At 38.4% G+C, this 25,460-nt stretch overlaps 2 protein-coding genes across 4 annotated transcripts in view; one reads left to right on the top strand and one right to left on the bottom strand.

The window, feature by feature from the left end:
• LOC106094962 (proton-coupled amino acid transporter-like protein CG1139) overlaps window positions 1–16,290 on the top strand; it is a 48,749-nt gene extending 32,459 nt beyond the window's left edge. For both annotated transcript variants that reach the window (XM_013262208.2, XM_013262216.2), the window contains exons 2-8: window positions 2,558–2,625; window positions 2,701–2,929; window positions 9,423–9,544; window positions 9,694–9,884; window positions 11,373–11,721; window positions 15,193–15,437; window positions 15,508–16,290. In XM_013262208.2, coding sequence (XP_013117662.1) covers window positions 2,558–2,625; window positions 2,701–2,929; window positions 9,423–9,544; window positions 9,694–9,884; window positions 11,373–11,721; window positions 15,193–15,437; window positions 15,508–15,671 — 1,368 coding nt within the window. In that variant the 3' untranslated portion in view covers window positions 15,672–16,290. The remainder of the gene's footprint in view (window positions 1–2,557; window positions 2,626–2,700; window positions 2,930–9,422; window positions 9,545–9,693; window positions 9,885–11,372; window positions 11,722–15,192; window positions 15,438–15,507) is intronic.
• Window positions 2,843–24,135, bottom strand: LOC106094936 (chromatin-remodeling complex ATPase chain Iswi). Of its 2 annotated transcripts, XM_013262187.2 has the most exons (7): window positions 23,961–24,135; window positions 23,164–23,408; window positions 22,836–23,090; window positions 20,559–22,671; window positions 20,332–20,492; window positions 19,973–20,262; window positions 2,843–2,926 (listed from the first exon to the last, which is right to left on the bottom strand). In XM_013262187.2, the coding sequence occupies exons 1-6, from the start codon at window positions 24,000–24,002 to the stop codon at window positions 20,007–20,009; spliced, it is 3,072 nt and encodes a 1,023-aa protein (XP_013117641.2). In that variant the 5' UTR covers window positions 24,003–24,135; the 3' UTR covers window positions 2,843–2,926; window positions 19,973–20,006. The 2 variants fall into 2 exon arrangements, with proteins under 2 accessions (XP_013117641.2, XP_013117633.2); XM_013262179.2 differs by lacking the exon at window positions 2,843–2,926 and having other exon boundaries at window positions 19,768–20,262.
• Between the last annotated feature and the right edge of the window lie 1,325 nt (window positions 24,136–25,460).

Genomic DNA, 25,460 nt, shown 5'->3' with positions numbered 1-25,460 from the left:
AAAACTAGGAACTTGAGATTGAAATGTTTGTTTTTTTTGCTTTAAAGTTACTGAAATGTCGAAAATATCGACTGTTGCGAATATCGATAGTTCGATAGTTTGCAATGTCAATATCGCCCCAATCGGTCAATATCAATATCGCCCCCATCGACATAGGACCCAACACCTTAAATCTCCCGATTTAAGGTGTTGGGCCCTATTTATTATCCGATTTCGCTGAAATTTGGCATAGTGAGCTATGTACGGCCCTCCGACATACGCGTCAAATATCGGTCAACTCATATCCAAATGGGGGACCAAGTGTTTTGGTGGCCGCTCCACCCCCAAATTATCCACAAATGAAAAATGAAAAAAAAAACAATGATAGCTATACAGGAATAGAGAACAAAATTCATACCCAATTTCACTTCCAACAACTGTCCTAACTACGGTCCAAATCTGTCTATAACCTGCTTTAACTCCCATATAAATCGATCACCCGATTTGACTTCTTTATTCCCCGTAAGCCTCATTTTTCATCCGATTTCGCTGAAATTTTGCATGTAGTGTTCCATTATGACTTCCAACAACTGTGTTATGTACTGTCCGAATCGGTCTTTAACCTTATATAGCTCCCATATAAACCGATTTTCCGATTGGACTTCTTAAGCCCGTACAAGCCGCAATTTTTGTCCGATTTGTCTGATATTTTGCATGTGGTGTTCCGTTATGACTTCCAACAACTATGTTAAGTACTATCCGAATCGGTTATAACGTTATATAGCTCCCATATAAACCAATCTCCCGAACATCCTCGTTCGATCCCTAGAAGCTTTGATTTTTGCTGGTTTGACAGAAGTTGGGTATGTAGAATAAAATTATGCCCTTCAACAAAATTTTTTTTGTTGAACAATTTTAGCAGAATCCATGGTGATGGGTTCTGCTAAACAACATGCTTTTACTTGTTTTGTATATTTTAGAAGACAAATGTCAGATACACCTTATCTGAAAATTTTAGATGGTTACAATTGCAAATTACAGATTTATAACGATTTCAAAAAGGGTCTTACTCAAGTTGTTTGCTTCACCTTTAAAGTAACAAAAAATCGAGTTGGGCCCTTTTTATATTAAGCCATGGATCTAGATACTTTCGGTGTCAAGTGTCTGGTTGGCCAATCCACCCCCAAAATACCCTCGCAAACCGGACATTTACCGACCATGGCGATATGGAGCTCATATGAAATGTATTTGGGAATAGAATACGAAGTTGATAACCGAATTCAGAATGAAATTTTTAAGGACCGTCCCACATCCATAACACTCCATAGAGGTCTTACTTACTGACTGACCGTATTACAGAGTAACAGATTGGAGGCCACCGTAGCGCAGAGATTAGCATGTCCGCCTATGACGCTGAGCGCCTGAGTTCGAATCCTGGCGAGAACATCATAAAAAAAATTTTTCCCTCCTAATGCTGGCGACATTTGTGAGGTACTGTACCATTTGATATGATAGCCATGAAAAAACTTCTCCACAAAGAGGTGTCGCACTGCGGCACTCCGTTCGGACTCGACTATGACTGAGAGAAGTTTGCCCCTGTTCCTTAATGGAATGTTCATGGGCAAATTTGCATTTGCACAGAGTAAACTAAGGATCAGCTCAGCTCATCCGAGTTCAGCTGATTTTCTATAAAAATAAAACTTTTAGCAAAACTCTGTATAACAACATTTTGATAAAAGCTCCTATGGTTTTGAAAATGTATAAAAATTTTCCTACACCAATAATGCAATTCTATCTTTTCATTCTCTTATCATTTCTACAGTAATGTACAATCCTCTCCTTTATAGAGCCATGGGCTCAACATTTGAGTTTTTCATATAATTCCTCGGCATAACATTAAGTTATGTATAAACCGTAACAAATTTTATTTTATAATATTTTGTTGTATCAAAATTGATTAGTTTTTAACTTGATATACACACCCCAAAATGCCTCAAAGACTTCGTTATATACAGGGTGGCTGATGAATATTGCTACAATGATGAATATTGCTACATTTTTTTTTCGGTGTATGGAATACATTTTTCTTTTATTCATGTTAAATTAAATTATTAAATTAATTATTAAATTATTATTAATTAAATTAATTAATTAATTAATTAAATTAATTATTAAATTATTATTATTAAATAGAAAAAAAGTTATTACATTTTTTTTTGGTAGCGGCTTTCATCAGCCACCCTGTACAATACATTATTATTTGTTCATTGCTTAATGAGTTCTAAATGCATGTAAATGAAAGAAAACAAAAAAAAAACGCATGGTTTCCGAAATCAAAAGTAATTAGCAAAAAGAAAATGAAAAGTCATAAAAAAGTATATATATATATATATATATAAAAAATTATAATAATTAATCATTAAGCATTAAACTCAAAAACAATTATCAATTTGAAAACAAACTGAGCACGCCTCCAAAATTGTTTACTAAATGAGACTTGACAATAATTACCAAGCACATATTAACCGATTCATTTTTTTTCATATTTCCCTTGCCGCTCACCTTGACCTACCTATAGATGTCAATGGATACGACATCTAAAGAGAAATCAACTTCGGTTGCCACTTTAAGTGATTTTCATTCAAGGTAAGTTGAAGGCAAATCATTAAAAATTGATAAAAATTGCTTATCAACATCGTTTTTTCTGTACTTTTTTTTTAGAACAAATCTTACCGAGAAAGGGCAACAGATTGATGAATATGATCCCTTTGCAAATCGTGATCAAGCAAATGGTTCTTCAACGAGTGGAGCTTTGGCACATTTGCTCAAGTCCTCCCTGGGTACTGGTATCTTGGCTATGCCTTTAGCCTTCTATAATGCTGGTCTGGTATTTGGTATGGTTGGAACGCTAGTAATTGGTTTCCTCTGCACTTATTGTGTGCATATTCTGGTGAGTAAAAATAAAAATAAAAAACTTTTAGTTACAAATTTGTCGTGGTATTTTTTAAATCGAAATGTTTATGTGGAAATTTTTAACTAAGGAATTTTATGTGAAAAATTTTAGATTAGAAATTTTGTGTTCGTTAACATTTTCGAAATTATTGCCCTATACAACTGCAAGAGAGCGCGTCATGCGTATATACTGCAGTTGTCAGACCTATAATGCTATACAGTGTTGGAGTCTGGTGGACGGCGCTTCAAAAGTCCACCTACTGCTCAATACTTAACCGGATCCATATGATGGCTTGTTTGTGCATTACAGCCGCACTGACGACAAAACCATTTGATGCACTGAATTTAATGCTACATCTAATGCCTCTAGACATTGCGGCTAGACAAATTGCTGCGACAACTGCCGTGAGGATAAGGGAGCTTTCTCATTGGTCACGTGGCAGCTACGGACACTGTGTTATCCTTGATACAATATCCGATGTTTTAGACAGTGTGGATTACCCTACGTAAGCCGCTTTTTGATAAAAAAAAAACCTGTAAGGTAGGGCAAAAGTTGGGCTGTGCCGACTGTATAATACCCTAGACCTTGCCTATAAGTACAATGTGGAGCTATATCCAATTCTGAACCAATTTTGATGGACCTCGGCCAGCAAATATGTTCAAATTGTAATAACTACGGTTGACAAATGACAACATTATTCCAAACTATCCAAAATCTGACGAATACATATATATGGGATCTATATCTAATTATAAACCGATTTCGAGCAAACTTCTCAGAGAATGTGGAAGTCGTAGAGAAAAGCATTGTGCAAAATTTTGTCAAGATTGGTCAAACAATACGCTTGCAGTGGCTCTTGGGGTGAAAATCTGACGGTATACATATGTGACAGCTATATATAAATCTGGGCCGATTTCAATGAAATTCACCAGTAATATCGAGAGTCATAAGAAAATCCTTCCAGCAAAATTTCGAGAGAATCGGTTAAAAAATGAACACTTTATTGCAATATTTCTCAAAATCGGACGAACATATATATGGAAGCTATATCTAAATCTGAACCGATTTTAAACAAAACTTCTCAGATATTGTGGTAGTCGTCCAGCAAGGCGTTGTACAAAGTTTTGGGAAGATTGGTTAATAAATGCGCTTGCAATGGCTCTAGGAGTGAAAATCAGGCGATATACATATATATATATATGAGAGCTATATCTAAATCTGACCCGATTTCTATGAAATTCACCAGTAATGTCGAGAGTCATAAAAAATCTTTCCTGTTAGCAAATTATCATTTTATTGGATTATTTCTGCTCTAGGCTGAAAGACATGCCTGTACCAAATTTGAAGACGATCAGATGAAAATTGCGACCTGTAGTTTGTACACAAATTAACATGGACCGACAAACGGACGGACGGACAGACAGACAGACCGACATAGCTAAATCGAATCAGAAAGTGATTCTGAGTCGATCGGTATGCTTATCAATAGCTCTATCTCTCTTCTTTTTGGGTGTTACAAACAAATGTACTAAGTTATAATACCCTGTACCACAGTAGTTGTGTAGGGTAAAAAATTACTGTACCACTATTCCTTAAAGAACCGATTGGAACTACAATATCCCTGGTAATAAAAGTTACATAGAATTTTACACGGATGGTTCCAAACTAAACGACCAGGTGGGCTTTGGGGTGTACTCTAAAGATCTAGAACTGGTCATATCGAAAAGGTTACCCGACCAGTGCAGTGTGTATCAAGCGGAGATCCTTGCAATTAAGGAAGTGGTGAAATGGCTAGCATATAATGTCATTACGGGTGCCGGGCCACAAAGATATCCCAGGGAATTGTAAAGCGGGTGAGTTTGCGAATCTAGGAACTACCCTACACATTCCAGGGATACTGGAATCTGTGGGAATGCCTCTAGCGACATGTAAGCTAAGTTTTCAGGACCAGGCCCGAAGGACAACCAATGATAAATGGTCGCAAAGAGGGGGCTGTGAGCATTCCAAAACTATGTGGCCTAATCTAAACTTGAAGAGGTCTACCGCTGTGCTGTCATTGGCTAGAACCGACGTTTCAGCCATTGTGTCCGTCATGACAGGTCACTGTCTAATCGGAAAACATGCTGCCAGACTGAAGGTTGCCAGCAACGACTTTTGCAGAAGCTGTGAGGACATCGAAGAAGAAGAGACTTTGGAACACCTTCTGTGTGTGTGTGTCCGGCACAAACAGTCAAAAGGTGTTCTACTTTAGGTTCTCATTTCTTTGATCTGTCTGATTTAGCGGATGTGAACATTCGCAAGTTATTGGGCTTTTTAAAGCGATCTGGATGGTTCAACGGTAGGAACTAGAAGGCATCTTACTTCTTCTGTTCCTATGGTATTACAATGAACGAAAACGTCTGAGTGAGTATGATGGCAGACTGTCACTTAAACCTAACCTAACCCAAAAATTTGATACAATTGAATGTTACTTATCTTAAATGGAGAGGGGAGGAAGGTTGGAATAGTAGTATATATTTCCAACAAATAATATTGGGTTGCCCAAAAAGTAATTGCGGATTTTTCATATAGTCGGCGTTGACAAATTTTTTCACAGCTTGTGACTCTGTAATTGCATTCTTTCTTCTGTCAGTTATCAGCTGTTACTTTTAGCTTCCTTTAGAAAAAAAGTGTAAAAAAAGTATATTTGATTAAAGTTCATTCTAAGTTTTTACTTTCTTTTAAAAAATCCTCAATTACTTTTTGGGCAACCCAATAGTATTCGATGCATTTTTTCTTCATTTACAACATATGTTTATAGATATCTTGCTTGGATAGTGTGTGTAAAATACTATAAAAAATGTTTTTAATTATCGGACAAATTTACTGAACAAATATTTTTGTTGTTGTTGTAGTTTTTTGTTTTGTAACACATATTTACTTCCCATAAAAACCAACAACACCACAGCTACTTGATGACGTTTTAGGTGTGAATTAAATCTTTGAATTATCTCTGATTGATAACTTTTCACAACCAAAATAATTTAAACAAAAGTAGTTCAAGGTGTGTTTCGAATCACTTGTCTACAACATGTCAATTGTAATTTTTTAATAGTGCCCTGGGAAATTATTAAATTCTTCACAGAATGATTCATATAATAATATTCGTATATTCCTTGCTATCTTAACTCAACACAATCTACCTTCGAAATACAATTGTCGGATATTCATTCACATACTTCTATGATTTTCCGATTATGTTGCTGTTACAGTTTCAACAAATTGTTTTAGTTATCAAACACTAACGTCTTGTCTTGACGTTGTCTTATCTCATAATGTGACTTCAATTTGTATTGAATTTGATAACAGTCAGTCATTTGCCAGAAAATGGGTTGATGGCCGCTTATAAGTATGTTTATGTCGATTATTGATATCCATTGCTAAACAAAGAAGAGTGCTATTGTGCAACAGCACTATAACAGCACAGAATTAATCGTGACATGTTGTAGAATGTAATTCTTATGACTCCTATTATGCGATTCTTTAACTTCTTACCATCAGAATTTACGATATTTTCGGAAGTTAACGATATTTGACGGTAAGTGCTTTTTCTTCGTAACACCTTGATTCGGTATCCATTCCATTATTGTGGAAAGAAAGGCAGCATGAGACAACCCCGTAAGTGCTATTCTGTATTCAAATTTTACCGAAATTTGGCGGTATGAATGGTCGGTAAAAGTGGTCGCTATGAATTGTCGATAATACCGAAACTCATCGGTAAGTTAACCAAAAAATAATAGTCGCTACGCCTTACCGACAATATTTAAACGTAGTGAAAATTCAAATTTTAAAGAGAAAACGTATTTGGCATTTTATAAATCTTTTTCTTTATATGGAACAAAATTATCCTTTGAATTTTTATTTTTGACAATAAAAGAGCATTTAATGAAATACCATGCCACAAATATAGTATGTGTATATCGCTCGAGCAACAGTATAACAATATAAATGCCTTATCTGAATTCTATATAATCGATATTGGTGTATGAATTCGCTCAGTGGGTTTAAGGTCATTTAAATTTGGATGTTAAATAGATGTACCCCATTCTTAAAAGTCTTATATAAGAATACTGGGAAGGACCCCAGGGTGGTGGTTGTTGGGTTAAGAGGGTGGTATAGACCCCCAGCAACATCGTCCCGAAAGTGTGTACGAATTTCGTGCTCTACTCCCAAATATCTTTCATTTGAGCCCCATATTGCCATGGTTGGAAAATTTTCTCTAATTATGGTCAATTTAGGGGTGTTTTCTGGATTGAGGAGGACCCCCAGACACTTAGCACTGAAAAAAATATCAGCATCGCACTCTACTCGCAAATACCTTTTATTTAAACTCCATATTGCCATTGGTATAGGGGAAGTTTACAGGATGAGGCGTCCCCCAAACACATGGCCCCAAAATTGGTTATCACATTCGTTTTCTAAACACAAATACCTACATTTGAGCCACATATTGGCGTGGTCGAAAAATTTTTACCCTTTGGGAGAAGGTTTTGGGTAGGGGGTGATGCCCTAAATACATGGTCCTACATTTGGATATCAAAATCGTATTCTACTCCCAAATACCTTTATTTGAGCCCCATATTGCTATGGCTGGTAAAAAATTGCTGTTTGTGGGATATTTTTGTAAAGGAGTAGACCCCCAGAAAATTGGTTCCGAAAGTGGGTATCAATTCTTGCTCTGCCCTCCAATACCTTTCATTTAAGCCCCACATTGACATGGTCGGTAAATATGCCCGATTTAGGGTTGTTTTGTGGAGTGGGGTGGTCCCCCAAACACTAAGCGCTGAAAGTATTGGGTTGCCCAAAAAGTAATTGCGGATTTTTCATATAGTCGGCGTTGACAAATTTTTTCACAGTGACTCTGTAATTGCATTCTTTCTTCTGTCAGTTATCAGCTGTTGCTTTTAGCTTGCTTTAGAAAAAAAGTGTAAAAAAAGTATATTTGATTAAAGTTCATTCTAAGTTTTATTAAAAATGCATTTACTCTCTTCTAAAAAATCCGCAATTACTTTTTGGGCAACCCAATATATCAGCAACGTGCTCTACTCTCATATATTTGAACCTCATATTGGCATTGGCCTCAAAACTGGATATCAAATTCGTTTTCTAATCTCAAATACCATTCATTTAGATCCCTTATTGCAAAAGCCATCAAATATGTCCGGTTTGGCGTATGGGCCTAAAAAAACTACGAATAATGAGCTCCACTGTCTTGATGACCCAAATTGTCTTGGTGAGCAAATACATCCTATTTGGGATTGTTGATCCTTATGTTGATATCAGATTCATGGTCTACTCCCAAATAACTTTCATTTGAGCCGCATTTTTCCATAGTCGGCAAACATGGCCGGTTTGGGGGGTGTTTTGGGGGATGGGGCGGCCCCTCAGTGGCCTTGAAAATATATATCAGATTCGTGTTCCACTCTAAAAAAAAAGTTTTATTTGAGCCCCATATTGCAATGGTCAGCAAATACTTCCTATTTAGGTGGTGTTATGGGGGTGGGGTGGCCCCATAGACACTTTTCCCGAATTTTGATATCCGATTTGTGCTTTACTTCCAAAGACCTTGCATTTGAGCCCCATATTGTTATTGTGGGCAGCCTCCCATATGGATATCAGATTCGTATTCTACACTCAAATACCTTTTATTTAGGCCCCATATTGCCATCGTCAGTAAATAAGTCCTGTTTGGGGGGTGTTTTAGGGAAGGGGTGGACCCCCTGTCACTTGGTCCCACATTTGGATATCAGATACGTATTGTACTCGCAAATACCTTTCAATTGAGTCCCACATTGCCATGGTCGGTAAATATGTCCGATTTAGGGGTGTTTTGGGGGTTGGGGTGGTTCCCCAAACACTTTGTCCGACAATTGGATATCAGATACGTTTTCTAATCTTAAATACCTTTCCTTTGAGTCCCATATTGCCGTGGTTGGTCTATAAATATATATTTGGTAAGTTTTGGGGGTGGGGCGGCCCCCCAAGGTACCCCATCCGAAATTTGGATATCAAATTTTTATTTTTAGGAGAGAGAGAGTAAACACAATTTCGCTTCAATCACCCATATCCGAGATCTGGCGTTTCTGAAAATTAGTGTAAGGGGGAGGGTCCGCCCCCCCTTTATCAAAAAATGTAGTACCCTATTTTCACCACGGGATCATTATGCACCATCAGTGAAAATTTCATGAAATCGGTTTAGGCGTTTAATGAATCTATAAGGAACACACAAACAAACCGACAAACAAACACAAATTGATTTTTATATATAAGATAGCCCACCCTAGCACATCCTTTGGTGGTGGATATAAAAAGACATGAGGGAAAATTAAATTTTAAAATATATATGAAAATAGATAATATATACAATTTATATATTTTTTATATTTTTTAAATTTTATATTTTTTTGCATGATTTTTTTATTAAAACTTTTTATTTATCTTTCCATTTTAGGTAAAAACTTCACACAACATTTGCAGAGATGCCAAAGTTCCATACTTAGGCTTTGCCGAAACAGCTGAAAAGGTTTTCGAATATGGTCCAAAGTCCCTAAGACCATGGTCTAATTTTGCCAAGTATGTATATTATAAGGGCCAGTACCACATACATTTTGTCACTCGATTCGTTTGTCAACTTATCGAAATCAGATGATGGAAGTTGTTAGTGGTCCTGGCCCAGGACATTTAAATAAATTAAAATTATAATTGGTCTACTTGATTTTCAGACAATTTGTCGATGGTTCTCTAATGGCCACATATTATGCTGCAGCTTGTGTTTATATTGTTTTTATTGCAACCTCATTCCATGATGTAATCAATTATGATCTCAAGATTAATTGGGATGTTCGCATTTATATTGCGCTAACACTGATACCATGTCTATTGATAGGACAAATAAGAAATTTGAGATGGCTGGGTAAGTTAATAAGCAAACAAAATAAACAACACAGTAAAAACGTGCTTAGTTCCACCGGGCCAAATCTTGGAAACTCACCACCATGGATTCCGCTACAAATTCACCCCCTATTAACAGAGTTTGTATTTAAATTATTTTGTATCAAATCGGGAACTGATTGACGCTTCAATGGTCTCTAAATGTCATATAGGGATATCAGTACTTAGAGGGGGCCTATATCACCATATTGACTAATTCGGATAAAATCAGGTGAAAATTTAGGCTTCTAGGGGATCAAGAACCGGGGAACGGCTTATATGGGGGCTATATCTGTTTATAGACCGATTCAGATCATATTTGGCATGGATGTTGTAAGTCATAACTTAAGTCTTTGTTCCAAATTTCAGCCAAATCGGATGAAAATTGGGGCTTTTAAGGGCTAAAGAAGTCAACACCGGGGTTCAGTTTATATGGGGGCTATATCTGTCAATAGACCGATTCGGATCATACTTGGCATGGATGTTTTAAGTCATAACTTTAGTCTTTGTTTCAAATTTCATCCAAATTGGATGAAAATTGAGGCTTTTAAGGGCTCAAGGCCCATTTGCAATCCCCATCTACCTACATCAATAAGAAGTATCTGTGCATAATATCAAGCTGGTAGCTGTACGCGTTCGAGCGCTATCGTGATTTCAACAGACGGACGGACATACATGGCTAGATCGACTCAGAATGTCAAGACGATCCAAAATATTTCTACTTTTGGGGTTGCAGTTCAATATTTCAAGGCGTTACAAACGGAATGACTAGATTAGTATAACTCCATCCTATGGTGGTGGGTATAAACAAATTTAAAGGATTAAGAACCCTTTGCTTTTCCGCGACTGCTGGTGCAGCTACACCGTATACGGATCATGCATGCTGAGCTTCTCGTGATGACGTTAAACACCACACAAACGAGAGCTCATTGACATACAAATTTTTTGTAATCAAATGCTTGCGTACACTTTTTTTTTTACGTTCACTGTATCAATGATGGTCACACTCACACATAGGCAGATAAATTCCAAGCCTGTCGTCATGTGTTCTTGATACACCATAAGTGTTCGTGTACTCAAAAATGTGTGCAAATTTGCACAACTGGTTACTGAAATACATTCACGAACTTAATTTGCCAGCAGAAGAGAGCGGGAGAGTGAGTGAGTGCAAGCGAAATTTTGAATGTTTGCAAATTTTGCAAATTTCTACTGGAGGTTTTTTCCCAGCAGAAATTTGCAGCTTCGAACAGCTGTTTTATAAATACAAGCTGTTTAATTCAAATAAAAAACAAAAAAAGTAAAGATCATTCATACTCTTCTGCAAATTTTTACTGGAAAAGTACGCGAACAGACCTCATATTGTGCAATAGTGTGAGCGTGTTTGCTCAGTGTTGCTCTATACTATTATATGTAGCTATTGTAGTTATTTTTATTAATAACCTACTTTCTCTATCTCTCTCTCTCTTTTCAGTTCCATTCTCTGCCTTGGCTAACCTTTTCATTGTGGTAACCTTTGGCATTACTCTGTACTACATGTTCGATGTACCTCTCGACTTCAGTGACAAACCACATATTGCCAAAGCATCCCAAATTCCTCTCTTCTTTGCGACTGTCATCTTTGCCATGGAAGGTATTGGTGTAGTAATGCCTGTGGAAAATTCGATGAAAAAACCTCAACACTTTTTGGGTTGCCCTGGTGTCTTAAATACTGCCATGTTTACAGTTGTTGCACTGTATGCAATTATTGGATTCTTTGGTTATGTCCGTTATGGCTCTGAGGTCAGAGGCAGTATTACATTGAATTTACCAGATGGAGCACCGTAAGTATTTTTTCTATACAATATAATGTATGTATAATACCATTATAAACTGCAAATGACAATATTGTGACAAAATTAATATCAATTGAAAATAATATCGATCAAATGTGGTGAAATTCTTTAAATCGATATTATGGAACTATATCCATCTTCTCAATCCCATGGCTGCCGGTTGTTCCTACCAGATTGACTCGATGCAGTGCTTCATCGGCAAGGGCTGCCGACTCAGTGTACAACACACGGTTACAACAACAACATATTCACCTTCTCTCCAAATTTAACACTAATTCAAACCGTTACAATTTTGTACGGTAACATATGCACGTTCTCTGAAATATTGACAGAGAGAGAGAGAGAGAGCGAAAGGATGAGAGAGAGAAAGAAAAATATAATAACTGTGCTATGCTGCTCTTACATATGAACAACAACGAAAAGAGGTATTGTCACACGATAAGAGAATGGGGTATGGACATTAATAAAGGCAAGCATACATATTCTAAAAATCTAGATACTTAAAGCGCTGAAGATTCTTAATCCTGCTTTTTCGAATATAACATTGAAAAGATCCAAAAGCAAATCCGAATAGTTTGCACTGATCGTGAGTGGTGGACAAAAGATGAGAAGAATGCATTTTCTAACGTTGATGTTGTTGTTGCTATAGAATAGTGTCGGGAAAATACACACACACTATTGCACATATTTGTGTACGTGTACAAGAGCACAAACCCATGGGCTTGGAAATATTACGAACACTAGCACATGTGCCCAACGCTGCTATAGAATGTCGTGTCCTCATTCTAGATATGGTAGCTAGGGCTTAGTAATATTAATATTGGGTTGCCCAAAAAGTAATTGCGTATTTTTCATATAGTCGGCGTTAACAAATTTTTTCACAGCTTGTGACTCTGTAATTGCATTCTTTCTTCTGTCAGTTATCAGCTGTTACTTTTAGCTTGCTTTAGAAAAAAAGTGTAAAAAAAGTATATTTGATTTAAGTTCATTCTAAGTTTTATTAAAAATGCATTTACTTTCTTTTAAAAATTTGCAATTACTTTTTGGGCAACCCAATAACTTCAATTAGCTGAATATGGTATATAGATATCTCTTTGAAATTCAAAATTGAGGTTTTTTAGGATCATGTGCAAAATTTCAAAGCCCTAGGTTGTCCGGGCGCATCTTGGCAGGTCCTTAAAGTTGGTCACCTCGGCATTTCGAAAAATTGTTGGGGCTGCCACATCTGCATTTATGGTCCGTTTCTCAAATTTTGCTGGATAGTGCTCAAAAATCCCTACAAAAAAGTCCGCTCTTGTTCATATACAATATCTCCGCTGGTTTCGGTGATATACATACGAGTTTTAATTTTTATTTGTTGAAATTTTGGCCGAGGTTGGCTTCGTATTTTGCATTTGTGGTTCGATTTTCATTATGATGCATGATTTGGATTGGAAGCCTCCTGGAAGCTATTCTGCGAACAGGTCGATAGCGTTAATGACGCCGCCAAGATGAACAAGTTTCTCTCAAGAACCCATGTACAAACTGAAACGTTAGTAGACGACATGGGAATGAGAGCTTTTGATCAAAACGCATTTTCCACATGATAGGACGGGACTCACGGTGACACCGGAATCTGGGAACAATGAGATTGATCGAAGGTTTAAGTCACCCGAACCTGATTGAATATTTCCAGCGTTACTACAGAAGGAGACTGACTACCTGGCGCTCCTGTATTTTCCCAGCATGCCTTGGACTTGCATATACTCCGAAAGCCTGGCAGGAGCCAAAGGTGGTATTAATGCACAAGCTCGGCAAGTTATGCCACATCAAAGGCCTACGGGCCTATAAGCCTTACGTCCTTTCTACTCAAAACCATGGAACGCATTGCGGATACCATGATAAAGAGTAGGACATCCAGCGAACTGCTTTGATGCCACAGTGGCGGTATGCATTGACATTTGCGGACCGACACACTGATCCCATCTTTAAAGACTTACCGGGTGTACCAGGTCCATAGAGACTGAATAAACCCTATGCTAAGGAACAGGTGGACAAATTGTGGATCACATGAGGAAGGGGGAAAGTCGCCACTCCTATGGGTGACCACCATAAATGACTTATTACGGATGCTGACTGAGGAGGGATTTGAACCCGTCTGCTAAGCATGTGATGTTATAATACTTCTAAGGAGTAAGGATACGGACCAGCTATGCAGAAGGGTCGAAAGGGTCCTGCAGATAGCATACAACTGAGCTAGACCTGGGGGTCTCAATGTCAATGCTTGTTCACGAGGAAGACAAAAGGTGGACCAGTTTAACACACCGCGTTTACTCAATAGAACGATTTCGATATCTGGCATGGTCAAATATTTAGTTGTTGTTGTTGTAGCAGTGAGGCGACAGCCCTTGCCGATGAACGACTTCCGGTATGTACAACGGGCTAACATGGGATTGTCAAATCCCATGTTAGTGATCTTGGACAGCAAACTGAATTCATATTCAGGCAATATGTAGACGAGGTGCCGTAGGCTTAAAATGGGGCCTGAATCCAAGGATAACCCACGGGCTCTACAGGATCGTGATTAGACCAATACTTAGTTACGCCTCAATAGTTTGGTAGACTGCTATGGAGAAAAAGTGTAACATAAAAACCATGCAACAGGTTACGAGAACATGTTGTCTTGACATAGGCGGAGTGATGACGACCACGCCCACTAGGGCACTGGAGATTATTCTAGATATTCGACCCATAGACATACAGATTAAGTGAGAAAACATACAGATCCAATGGGAAAATGGATAGAGGATAGGAGAAGGTAATACCATCCCGGTATAATCGAGGCGACGGAATGAATGGGAGAAGTTTCCGATCGGATACCTGAAGCGACACTTAAGGTCGAGTGCGAGGCACTACTGCCAGTGACACAGTTTTGGATTGACGGAAACCTAGTATTGCCATTTGGAAGATTATGTTTCACGGATGTATCAAAACTAGAAAACAGAATGGGCCAGGGGGTTTACATTGAGAACCCAGGGACTGAAATCTTTTTTAGACTGCCTGATCATAATACGGTCCAGGCGATCACAAAATGTGTAAGGTGGTGTGATGATAACGCGAGGACGTCGAGTGTGAACATCTTTACCGAGAATAAACTGGCCTTAAGGCCAATAACAACCAGGATGGTAAAGTCACAAACAGTCTTGGAGGGTAAGAAGGAGATTAACGCCTTCTCTGAGAATAGTACGATCCACATCGTTTGGGTGCCGGTCCATAGTGGAGTAAGGTGGAATGTAAAAGCAGACGATTTGGCAGTCAACAAACTTGGTTAACCCGAAACCTTTCGGGTCGACGCAGTCCGAGTTAAGAGCGTGGGCTACAAACGCGTAACACTGTGGAACAGCGAAACGAAACTTCATTAAGAAATAATTTAATTTCTCACGATGATTAAATTAATTTTATTTTCTTTTCTTATTTCAGGCTGGCAGATGCTGCAAAATTATTGATGGCCATTGCCATTTTGTTTACCTATGGCTTGCAGTTCTATGTTCCCAATGATATCTTATGGAAGAAAATTAATCACAAATTTGATCCTGCGAATCACAATAGAACACAAATCCTACTAAGAACTGGCATTATTCTAATAAGCGGTGGGGTAGCCGCTGCCATACCAAATTTGGAACCTTTCATTAGTTTGGTGGGTGCAGTGTTCTTCTCATTGTTAGGTAAGTAACAAAACAAAAAGGATAAAATTAACTTAAAAACAAAAAAAAAAAAACGTTTCAATTCTTTTAGGCATTTTTATACCCAGCTTTGTGGAAACAGTTTACTTATGGCCAAATATGGGTTTTGCCAAATGGAAGCTGATTAAGAATGTCATTCTAATGGTGTTGGCCATTGCCGCTTTAGTAGCAGGTGCTACAGTCAGTATTGAAGAAATCATTGATTTGTACAAATAATTTCTACTACCTCCTGAAAACGCACACACAAAAATCCCATATCTATACCACCATCACCACCACTACTGCAACTAACTACCATGTACTTAACAAGAGCGAGCACCTTGAGAGAATAGCTTTTTTTATTCTCCCCAGGGCAGGTCGGTATTTTTACTAGAGAAGTCAGTCAAGACTTTTCTTTCCGCCCCTCTTGGTATTTTGTAATATAAAGTATTCGTATTCCATTATTATTTTGTTTATTGAAACAAAATTATTTATTATTGTATAATGTTTTGTTTTTCTTAATTTTAATTAATACGATTCTGTAAAAACATAACAAGTACTTATTGTAGTTAGCTATTATAGTTGAGGAGCTTTCTGTTACTGTACATTTAATAATAGACTGCCCTTGTAAATTGATATTATTTCATAGTTTCTTTGGTAGTTGTAAGAGTTTTGATGTATGTTTGTTATCGACCACGATCAACATATTACATACATACAATCCGAAAATTGTGACATTTTGTACTTAAGCTAGGATATTAGAGTTAAGAAAAGAAATTCCTTGGATTAAGTTTTAAAAAAGAGAAAACAAAATCATGTATGTAACCAAACATTTAATACACATAAAAAAAAGAAATATAGAAAAACTATTGACAATACTAAGAAAATAAAACAGTTTTTATTTAAAGAAGGCTCAAACACCCTTGGCCAATCAAAAAACTACAGAATGGCAAGCTTGCAGTTCACAACCCCAGGGAAAAGGTAAAGAAACTACCAAGCCCATGGCAGCCGGTTGTACGTACTGGATTGACCCAATGAAATTTTTTATCAACAAGTGCTGCCGCCTTAGTATATACTTCTACAACACCAACCCTTTCCAAAGGAAAAAGTTACTGGAACTACCCTTCTCCATGGAAAAAGGTGCAGGAACTATCCTTCCCCAAGGAAAAGGCTACAGGACCTAACCTTCTCCAAGGAAAAGACTACATGAACTACCCCTCCCAAGGAAAAGGGTACAGGAACTACCCTTTCCCCAGGGGAAAGGGTACAAAAACTACCCTTCCCAAGGAAAGGGGTACAGGAACTATCCTTCCCTAAGGGAAATGGTACAAAAACTACCCTTCCCCTAGGGAAAGGGTACAGAAACTACCCTTCCCAAAGCAAAAGGGTACAGGAACTACTCTTCCCAAAGAAAAAGGATACAGGAGCTACCCTTCCCCATGGAAAAGGGTACAGGAACCACTCTTCCCCAAGGAAAAGGCTTCCTTCCCTAAGAAAAGTTTACAGGAACTACCCTTCCCCAAGGGAAAGGGTACAAAAACTACCCTTCCCCAAGGGAAAGGGTACAAAAACTACCCTTCCTCTTGGGAAAGGGCACGGAAACTACCCTTCCCCAAGGGAAAGAGTACAAAAACTACCCTTCCCCCAAGGAAAAGGCTGCAGGAACTACCCTTCCCCAAGGGAAAGGGTACAAAAACTACCCTTCCTCAAGGAAAAGGGTACAGGAAATATCCTTTCCCAAGGAAAAGGGTACAGGAACTACCCTTCTCCAAGGGAAAGGGTACAAAAACTACCCTTCTCCAAGGGAAAGGGTACAAAAACTACCCTTCCCCAAGGAAAAGGATACAGAAACTACCCTACCCCAAGTTGTAGTAAAACTTGCCTACCCAAGGGAAATGGTAAAGAAACTACCCTTCTCCAAAGGAAAGGGTACAGAAATTTACTATCCCCAAGGGAAAGGGTACAGGAACTACCCTGCCTCAAACGAAAGGGTACCGAAAATACAGAAATAACCCTTCTTCAAAGGAAAATGTACAGTAACTACCCTTCCCCAAGGGAAAGGGTACAGACACTACCCTTACCCAAGAGAAAGGGTACAGAAACTATCCTTCCCTAAGGGAAATGGTACTTAAACTACCTTCCCCGAAGGAAAGGTTACTGGGGGGCTGCCCCACCCACACTAACCCCAAAACGGACTTATCTGCACAATGAAGGTCTAAAATGAAAGACGATTGGCGATTGAAGTAAGTATATATCATTCAAATTATTATTAGGATGCTCGAGATAAAGGCAGCGACGCACTTCCCTGGATGCAGACGTAGCCAGCAGTCAATGTACTCGTATAATATCGATGTGACTGCAATTCAACATGCCGACGTACTGTCCATGTTCGGCGCGGGAAAGCTGTGAGCACCACAATGGCTGGAAAATTGAGCTCCAATTTGTGTGGTGTTGATTGCTGTCACGAGAAGCTTAGCTTTGAGCTACCGGGTGCGTCACAGGTTGCGGACAATGGAATTCTCCATACGGAGTAGCTGCAACGACAGTCGCGATATCGAACGGATAGTCTCAATGAAAGGCCGGGCGGCACCGGCTCTTGCAACAAATACCGAGTCTTTATGATGCTGGATATGACAAGGCGATTTATTGGCGCCTTTAAATAACCAATGGCCCACCTTGTTCCCGCGGCGATCGGTCCTTTAGTCCGGAACGAGCTTGCTCACCTACAGGAGCTTAACGAGGATCGCCACCTCCACATGGAAATGTGGCTACAACGACAACAACATGCAGGATATTTGGTGATAGGCGTCTTCACTTCAGCAGTCTTCTTAAGCATATAAGGGATTTTAATAACGTGAGGACGGAGTCCATACATAACTCTTTGGGAATTCTCCCTCTGCTGGTGAATTTGATTGATACGGTGCTGAAATGCAGGGTTATTTAGGCATCACTACCGGAGGGATGGATAAGGAAGTTTGTGACTAGAGGAATTCCGCAGGGAGAGGTTTTATACACTCTTTTATGGCTCTTGGCTATCAATGGGATTCTCAGGACTTGGATGCAGAAAAGGGTCAAGGTCATTGAGGTGTGGGGTGTTCGCTTTCTCTCTACTATTATGGATCCCTTCCGTGTGCTGCGTGGATGGAAGTAAGGCTGTGGGGGGCTTTGGAAAAAAATATTAAATGACAGGTATGGTGCTTTTCATCATGAGAAAGCTGGGTGTTTTCAGGGGACCTGTCCTGGATGGAATACTCAAACCCATACCTTTGCACCAATATATTGGATGTGTGGCAACGAAGCTCACCCCAAGACCAAAGGAATGGGGCACTTAGTGATACGGAGTAGCGGTATGGTATGCGCGGCGGGATAGATTAACTACCTGGCGAATCCAACGCAACGTCAGGTGTATGATGTCATGCTGAACACGGAAGAAATTTATATCGATAGATTCAAATTATATACACATATAAAGTCAAATCAAAAGCACCTCTGCAGACAGTGGACCATCCCATGGCCCCGTTCGGAGTAAAATATAACCATGCAAAAGTCATGAAGAATCTATGGGCCCTTGAAAATTTCGGCATCCCTCTTTTATGCAAAATCGCACTTCGAGAAAAGCTCTTAAAGAGTGAATAAAAATGTGCAAAGGAAAACTATGGTTATAGAAGGCGCAGCCTAGTTGAACTAGTTTTGAATTAAAATTAATTATTATCGAAAATTTGCTTAAAAAACAAATCATAAATAAACTTTTCTTTGTGACTCAGTAAAATATTGGAATTTTTGAAGGGCTACAAAGCAAAAGCAGATTGATATACTAACCTTTTCACTAGGACTATGGAGGAATAGCCGTAGGACGTAGAGTAATACTTACTACGATGCAGAACGGTTGTTGAAGGTTAAAATTGTAGACTTTAGCAGCTCAAATTGGCATTGAAACTTTTGATGCTGAACCATCAAAAAGTTGCCACGAAGGTAATCTTAAAGGGGTAATTGTTTTTTTTTTTGTATGGTTTATTTGGGTATAACTTATAATAGATATTTAAATAGACATGTGGTTCATATTGTATTATAGACAATCACTTTACTACAACTACAGTTTCTCTTTTGCTTCTGACAACAAACCAAGTTGGGCATGTCTGTCGGTGTGCAGTTGTTGCGTTTTTTACGATTTTTTGTTTTTTTTTTCATTATGGCTATTCAATAGGTTTAAGTGGCCATAAATGAAATCAAAATGCCATCGAATACACCTCGACCAACATATATTATGAGGTATAAACAAATGAAAGTAAAATTAATTTTAATGGAAGGTAGTAGTCTCATTGAAAAGATACGCTTGAAGTGTCATCCTTAAAAATTTTATAGCTGTCTTTAAAGATATATTTTAAGTAAAATATTCAGAGAAATCGAAGATTGTTGTTCTTGTTGCTCCATGCATGAGTCAAAATTATACAAATCATTTGCATCATCATCATCGTATGTACGCATCATTAAGGAATAGTTAATGGTTATGGGCTTATATATAATCTCGTAAGTGTTACCTTATATTTAGATTGAAGTTTATTGAGGGGGGAATTACTTTTTCTTCTTCTTGGCATTCTTCTCGTTTGCCACCACCTCGGATTTGCGTTTCTGATTGGATTTTGCTGGAGGTGCGGCTGCCGGTGTCGTGGTGTTTTTGGTCACCTTTTTCTTTTTCTCTTGTCTTTCTTTTTCCTCTAATTCGAGATTTTCCCTTTCGATGAGAGTAATAAGGGTATTACAGCGCCTTTGTAACTCTAATGCTGTACGAGATTTAATGAACCAATCAAAGCGAAACTGTGGAGAGGCTCTGGAAAAAAAAAAAAACAAAAATCAAATTACATGGTCATAAAAGAAATAACTCGCAGGCAATAATTACCTGATAGCAGCTCTTAATTCTTCATAGACATTCTCCTTGTCAAAGCCCAGCTTATGTAGCATGCACACCAAAAATCTATCTTCAATTTCAGTATAGTTTTTACCCTTATTATTGCCATACTGCAAACGCAATTGATGGAAAGGTGCTCGATAACGTGACATCTGCAAGGCAAAAAAATCTGTTAAGTTTGCTAGCCATTATTTAATCTCTGAATCTAATATACAAACCTTCTGATCCAAACCTTTCTTGATGGACAAGCGTCTTTGTATTTTTCCCTCGCCCCTTTCTATTTGTCCCATTATTCTCTCAATGTCCTGCAGCTCATGACAACGTTCCCAAAATACTGCATTGTATTCGATAACTTCCTCTGGCGTCTTGCCTTCCACATCCTTGGCTATGTTTTCGATGTCATCGCGACCATATTTCTCATTGGCCTTTATGAATTGATTGAAATCACGTTTGCTCCAATTGGTGAAGCCTAGATTCAACAATGACTCCTTTTCGGCGAGCTCTTCCTCAGTCAAGGGTTCGGCTTCGTCGATTTTACGCTGTTCCTCCCGCTGCACCTTTGTAGCTTCTGAGCCCAGTTCGGAATTTTTGGGAACTTTATAGCCCACAGTTTTGCGGAAATAGTAAATTTCCTGGTCCAGTATCTCAAAAAGTCTGGGAGGGAAAAACTGAAAGTCTTGCACAATTGGCTGCTTTGGAGGGCGCGGTGCTTTGGGGGCCTTGGGTTCGGAAACACGCAAAGCCTCGCGGAAATAGGCGTCAACAGCGTAATTGGCTTTACGTTCTCTCTTGGGAGGCTCTATCCAATTGCCCAGGGTATTGAGTTTTTGTTTTTCACGATAGTCTTCACCCTCAAATTGATACACCGATGAGGAAGTACCCTCCGCTGTGTCCATGGTAAATGTACGCAAAGAACTTTCACCCAAAGAGTCATACTTGGCCTTTTCCTCTGCAGTCTTAGCTTCACCCCTTTCCAGAATGGTATCGATGTCCTCATCCGTTAATTCAGAGTCTTTGGAGGCAAAAACGTGATTGGCACCAAAACGAATGATGTTCAACATGTCGTCCTTGTTCAATTGGGTGCCGGCATTATTGGTCAATCGACCCTGTTGTATGACCATTTTGTCCAATCGCAGTTTTATTTCGGCTCTTTCGACAATTTTCTCTTCAACCGTATTTTCGGTAATAAAACGGAATACTCGCACTTGCTTCTTTTGGCCAATACGATGGGCACGGTCCATAGCCTGTAAATCCATTTGAGGATTCCAATCGGAGTCATAGATGATTACAACATCGGCAGTGGCTAAATTAATACCCAAGCCACCGGCTCTGGTGGACAACATAAAAAGGAACTTTGTGGAGTTTTCCATATTATACTCTTGGATCTGACGATTACGATCTTCATGGGGTGTTTGACCATCCAAACGACAATATTGATAATTACGCCATAGGCAATAGTCCTCAAGGATATCCAACATTCTGGTCATTTGAGAGAAAACCAACACTCTGGATCCCTGAGCTTGCAATTTAGGCAGCAACTTGTCCAGAATAACCATTTTTCCCGAGTTGGTTATCAAATGGGTGTCAGTGGTATAGGGTGGACCGGGTTCGGCGCCATCAAACAGATAGGGGTGATTGGTACATTTGCGCAATTGCATCAAAATGTTTTGCAAACGCATTTTCTCAACTTTTCCGGCTCCATTGACCACATCAATGTCTTTCATAAGAACCTTGGTATACCATTCTCTTTGCATTTTGGATAATCCCACAAATATTTTGATTTCCTTCTTGGGTTTCAATCTCTTCTCCACCTCGGACTTTAAGCGACGCAACAAAAACGGCTTAAGTACAGCATGTAGACGTTGCACCAGTGCATCATCGCCCAGACAAGAGTTGGTGTTAAACCATTCATCGAAATCCTCGGACGAGTTAAACACATCAGGCAGTAAGAAATTCAATAGAGCCCATAATTCGTGCAAATTATTTTGCAATGGTGTACCGGTAATCAAGAGGCGATTGGATGTTTTAAACTCCCTCAAGATTTCCGATAATTTTGACTTTTCATTTTTGATACGATGAGCCTCATCAATAATCATGTAACGCCAGTTGAATTTCTTGAAAACTGATTTTTCACGTATGCACATTTCATACGATGTCACACACACATCCCATTCACCGGGCAAGAGAACATCACGTATAAAAGTATTACGAGCCTCTTGATCACCAATAAGGCAAACAGCTCTTAGTGAGGGACACCATTTTTGGAATTCGTTGAGCCAATTTTGCAGTGTAGATTTGGGAACGATGACAATGTGGGGACCAGCCTGATTTCTGTAAGGGGAAAGAAGAAAAAATTTAAGGAAATTTAAAATTAGACTTGTAGAAGATTTCTTATTGTCATTTTCGACATGATATTCAAATTTGCCATTGTGTCTAATTGTATTGTGGTGCCAACGCGTGTCAGTTTAAAACATGTAATTTCTTTATCAACTTACTTGAAATGTTTTAGGTAACCTAAAAGTGATATGGTCTGCAGTGTTTTACCCAAACCCATTTCATCGGCCAGAATGCCATTGATGCCATTCTCGTGTAAGGAAATCATCCAATTCAAACCACGTATTTGATAGTCTCTCATTTCGCCGCCCTTGATGTAGCTGGGAGAAGCTTCAAAACGAAAGATATCCTTACTTTGGGTATCTTCAGCCAAAAGTTCCTCATCTTCTTCTTGTTCAGTTTTGCGATGACGATGACTGTATATAGAAAATATAAAAATTAGCAAAAGCTTAGTCTGGGTTAGTCTAATAGCCATGCTCATATACTTACTCGGCATTTCCTCCAGCATCCTTGTCCTTATCCTTGTCTTTATCCTTTTCCTTTTCCTTGTCCTTTTTCTTTGGCCGTCCCTTTTGTTTAGTAGGACTCTTTATGCTGTTGCTCATGAAATGTGTAAAAATTTCCGTTTGTTTCAACAAGAAATCAAAACGTTTGCAACTATCTGTTTGCATCTTTTTGTCATAGCCCTCATCTTTTTCACCGGACGAAGATGTAGTTTCCGAAGCAGTCTCATTCTAAAAAAAAGAAAAAGAATGTGAACAAAATGGGACTGATACTCAAAGTAGCCGATTAGTTATTAAAGTAACCCAAAATTGGGCAGGCTATAGAGGCCACCGCGGGTAGAGGTTACAATTTTCGAACAGGACGCTGAAGGCTTATAGCTTCGGTCAACACAATTTGCACTTTTACGTGTAGCTGCAACAACAACCCACCTTATGGGTGACGACATTTGTGAGGTCTTCAGCTGTGAACAACTTCTCTCCAAATAGGTGTCGCCCATGGACAAACTGTTCGCAAATTCGCAGACAGTACTCATAGAATATCAGAGATGTATCCCCTCAGTTCCTTTATGCAAAGTTCGTGTTCATTTGCAGTTTCTCGCAGATTCCTTCACTGCCTTAGGCGATTTCATTGTGCCTACTCAAAGTCCCATAAGGAAACACATAGTTGTTTTCCGGTCACCAAATGAATGCTAGATTTACCTCTAACAAAACGCCGGATAAAAATCTCTTTGATCTCTTTTTCCCTTTAGTTACAACAATCACTAGAAATTTCTCTTTACTTACCGAATCATCTGGCCCTTCAATCTTCTCTTCTTCATTCGACATTTTATTGAATGTTAAAACACCACTTTTCTTTAAAATAAACACAAATTCTTTGTTATATTCTTAAATTTTTGTTAAATTTCACAAGAAAAAAAAATTTTGCAGGATTAATGACCACTTCAACAACGCCAGAGAAAAAAAATGCGGCAAAAAATGCTAAGATATCGATTTCATTATGGCGTATTATCGAATAATTATCGATTTTAAGCGCATTGCTTATGGGTAGTTTTCACTTAAAAATTGTTATTTAGAAATTTTAAGCCAGATCGTACTCGTGTGTACGTTTTGATTAAAGTACTTTAACATTGGCCACTAAATCCGGATTTATGGACTATTGGAGCTTTTGCCAAACATGGTTTATCGATTTTTTATTGTCTTCAATTTTATTAAATTTTTCCATTTTTTTTCTTCTTTTATTTAAATAATTATTTTGGAAATTACACAAATTTTAAGCAATATATAACGCAATGATGCCCTGCCACAAGAAAGATTGTGGAATCGCTAGATAGTCCAATCTATGGGTACGTACTCTATTCGACACTATTCGTGTGAACAACTGCCAAACACCATATAAAAAGTATAAGCTAACAACATGTGCAATAAATAAATGCAATTTCATGTTATTATGTTTAAAAAAGTATGTTTTTCGCAACATTTCGGAAAGCTAAACAGAATACTCTGCTTATCATGGCGAAATAATTAAAGGTGGTCTCATTTGTACAACAACAACAAATCATATGGTGCAATCCCCCATCTTGCCATCCAGCTGATCGACGTTTTGCCACACAAAATAAACTGTGTTAGTGTGTGTATACTTGTGCGTACATGAGCAGAAAATATGCGAGAAAGAAGATAACAACAAAGAGAATGCAAACATAAATCTAACATTTTGTGAGACCACCTTTTTAAATATAAATTGGAAATATATCGATTATGAATTACGATGTAATCGACAATGTGTCGACACTCTTATGGAAAGTTTACATATTAAGATTATTTGTGCAATAAATCCGGAAATGGCGTAAACTCGGCTGCAATATCTCCTCATCAAAATTAGGAACACAATAAAAAAAGAAAATATGGAAAATTTGGTAGTTTTTTAAAGGAAAGAAAAATGGTAACACATAGATTTCAACGTCCTATCAATAGTTGGTAGAGATTCTGGTTCTTCTGGTTACTCACTTATGAATCTCATGGGAACCAAAACCGAGATCGCACGATTTCAATCACAGGGTCGTTTCATTCGTTAAAAAGTAGAATACAGGATTCACTAAATAAGGTTAAGCCAAGCGATTAGCCGACATACAATTTTTTGCAGTACTTGGCATTGAGGATGTCAACTTGTTTTCTTTCTACATTCATTCTTTGTTTACGTTTTGTCCTATTTGATGACATTTTCAATCGCCAGATGTTGCTTTTCTTTTCTTCGTGAACCGATGAATAAACGTCTCACACCAGTTG

The sequence above is a fragment of the Stomoxys calcitrans genome, chromosome 5 (assembly GCF_963082655.1).
Source record: "Stomoxys calcitrans chromosome 5, idStoCalc2.1, whole genome shotgun sequence".
Classification (NCBI taxonomy): Eukaryota; Metazoa; Arthropoda; class Insecta; order Diptera; family Muscidae; genus Stomoxys; species Stomoxys calcitrans.
This window is presented reverse-complemented; position numbering and strand designations above follow the sequence as displayed.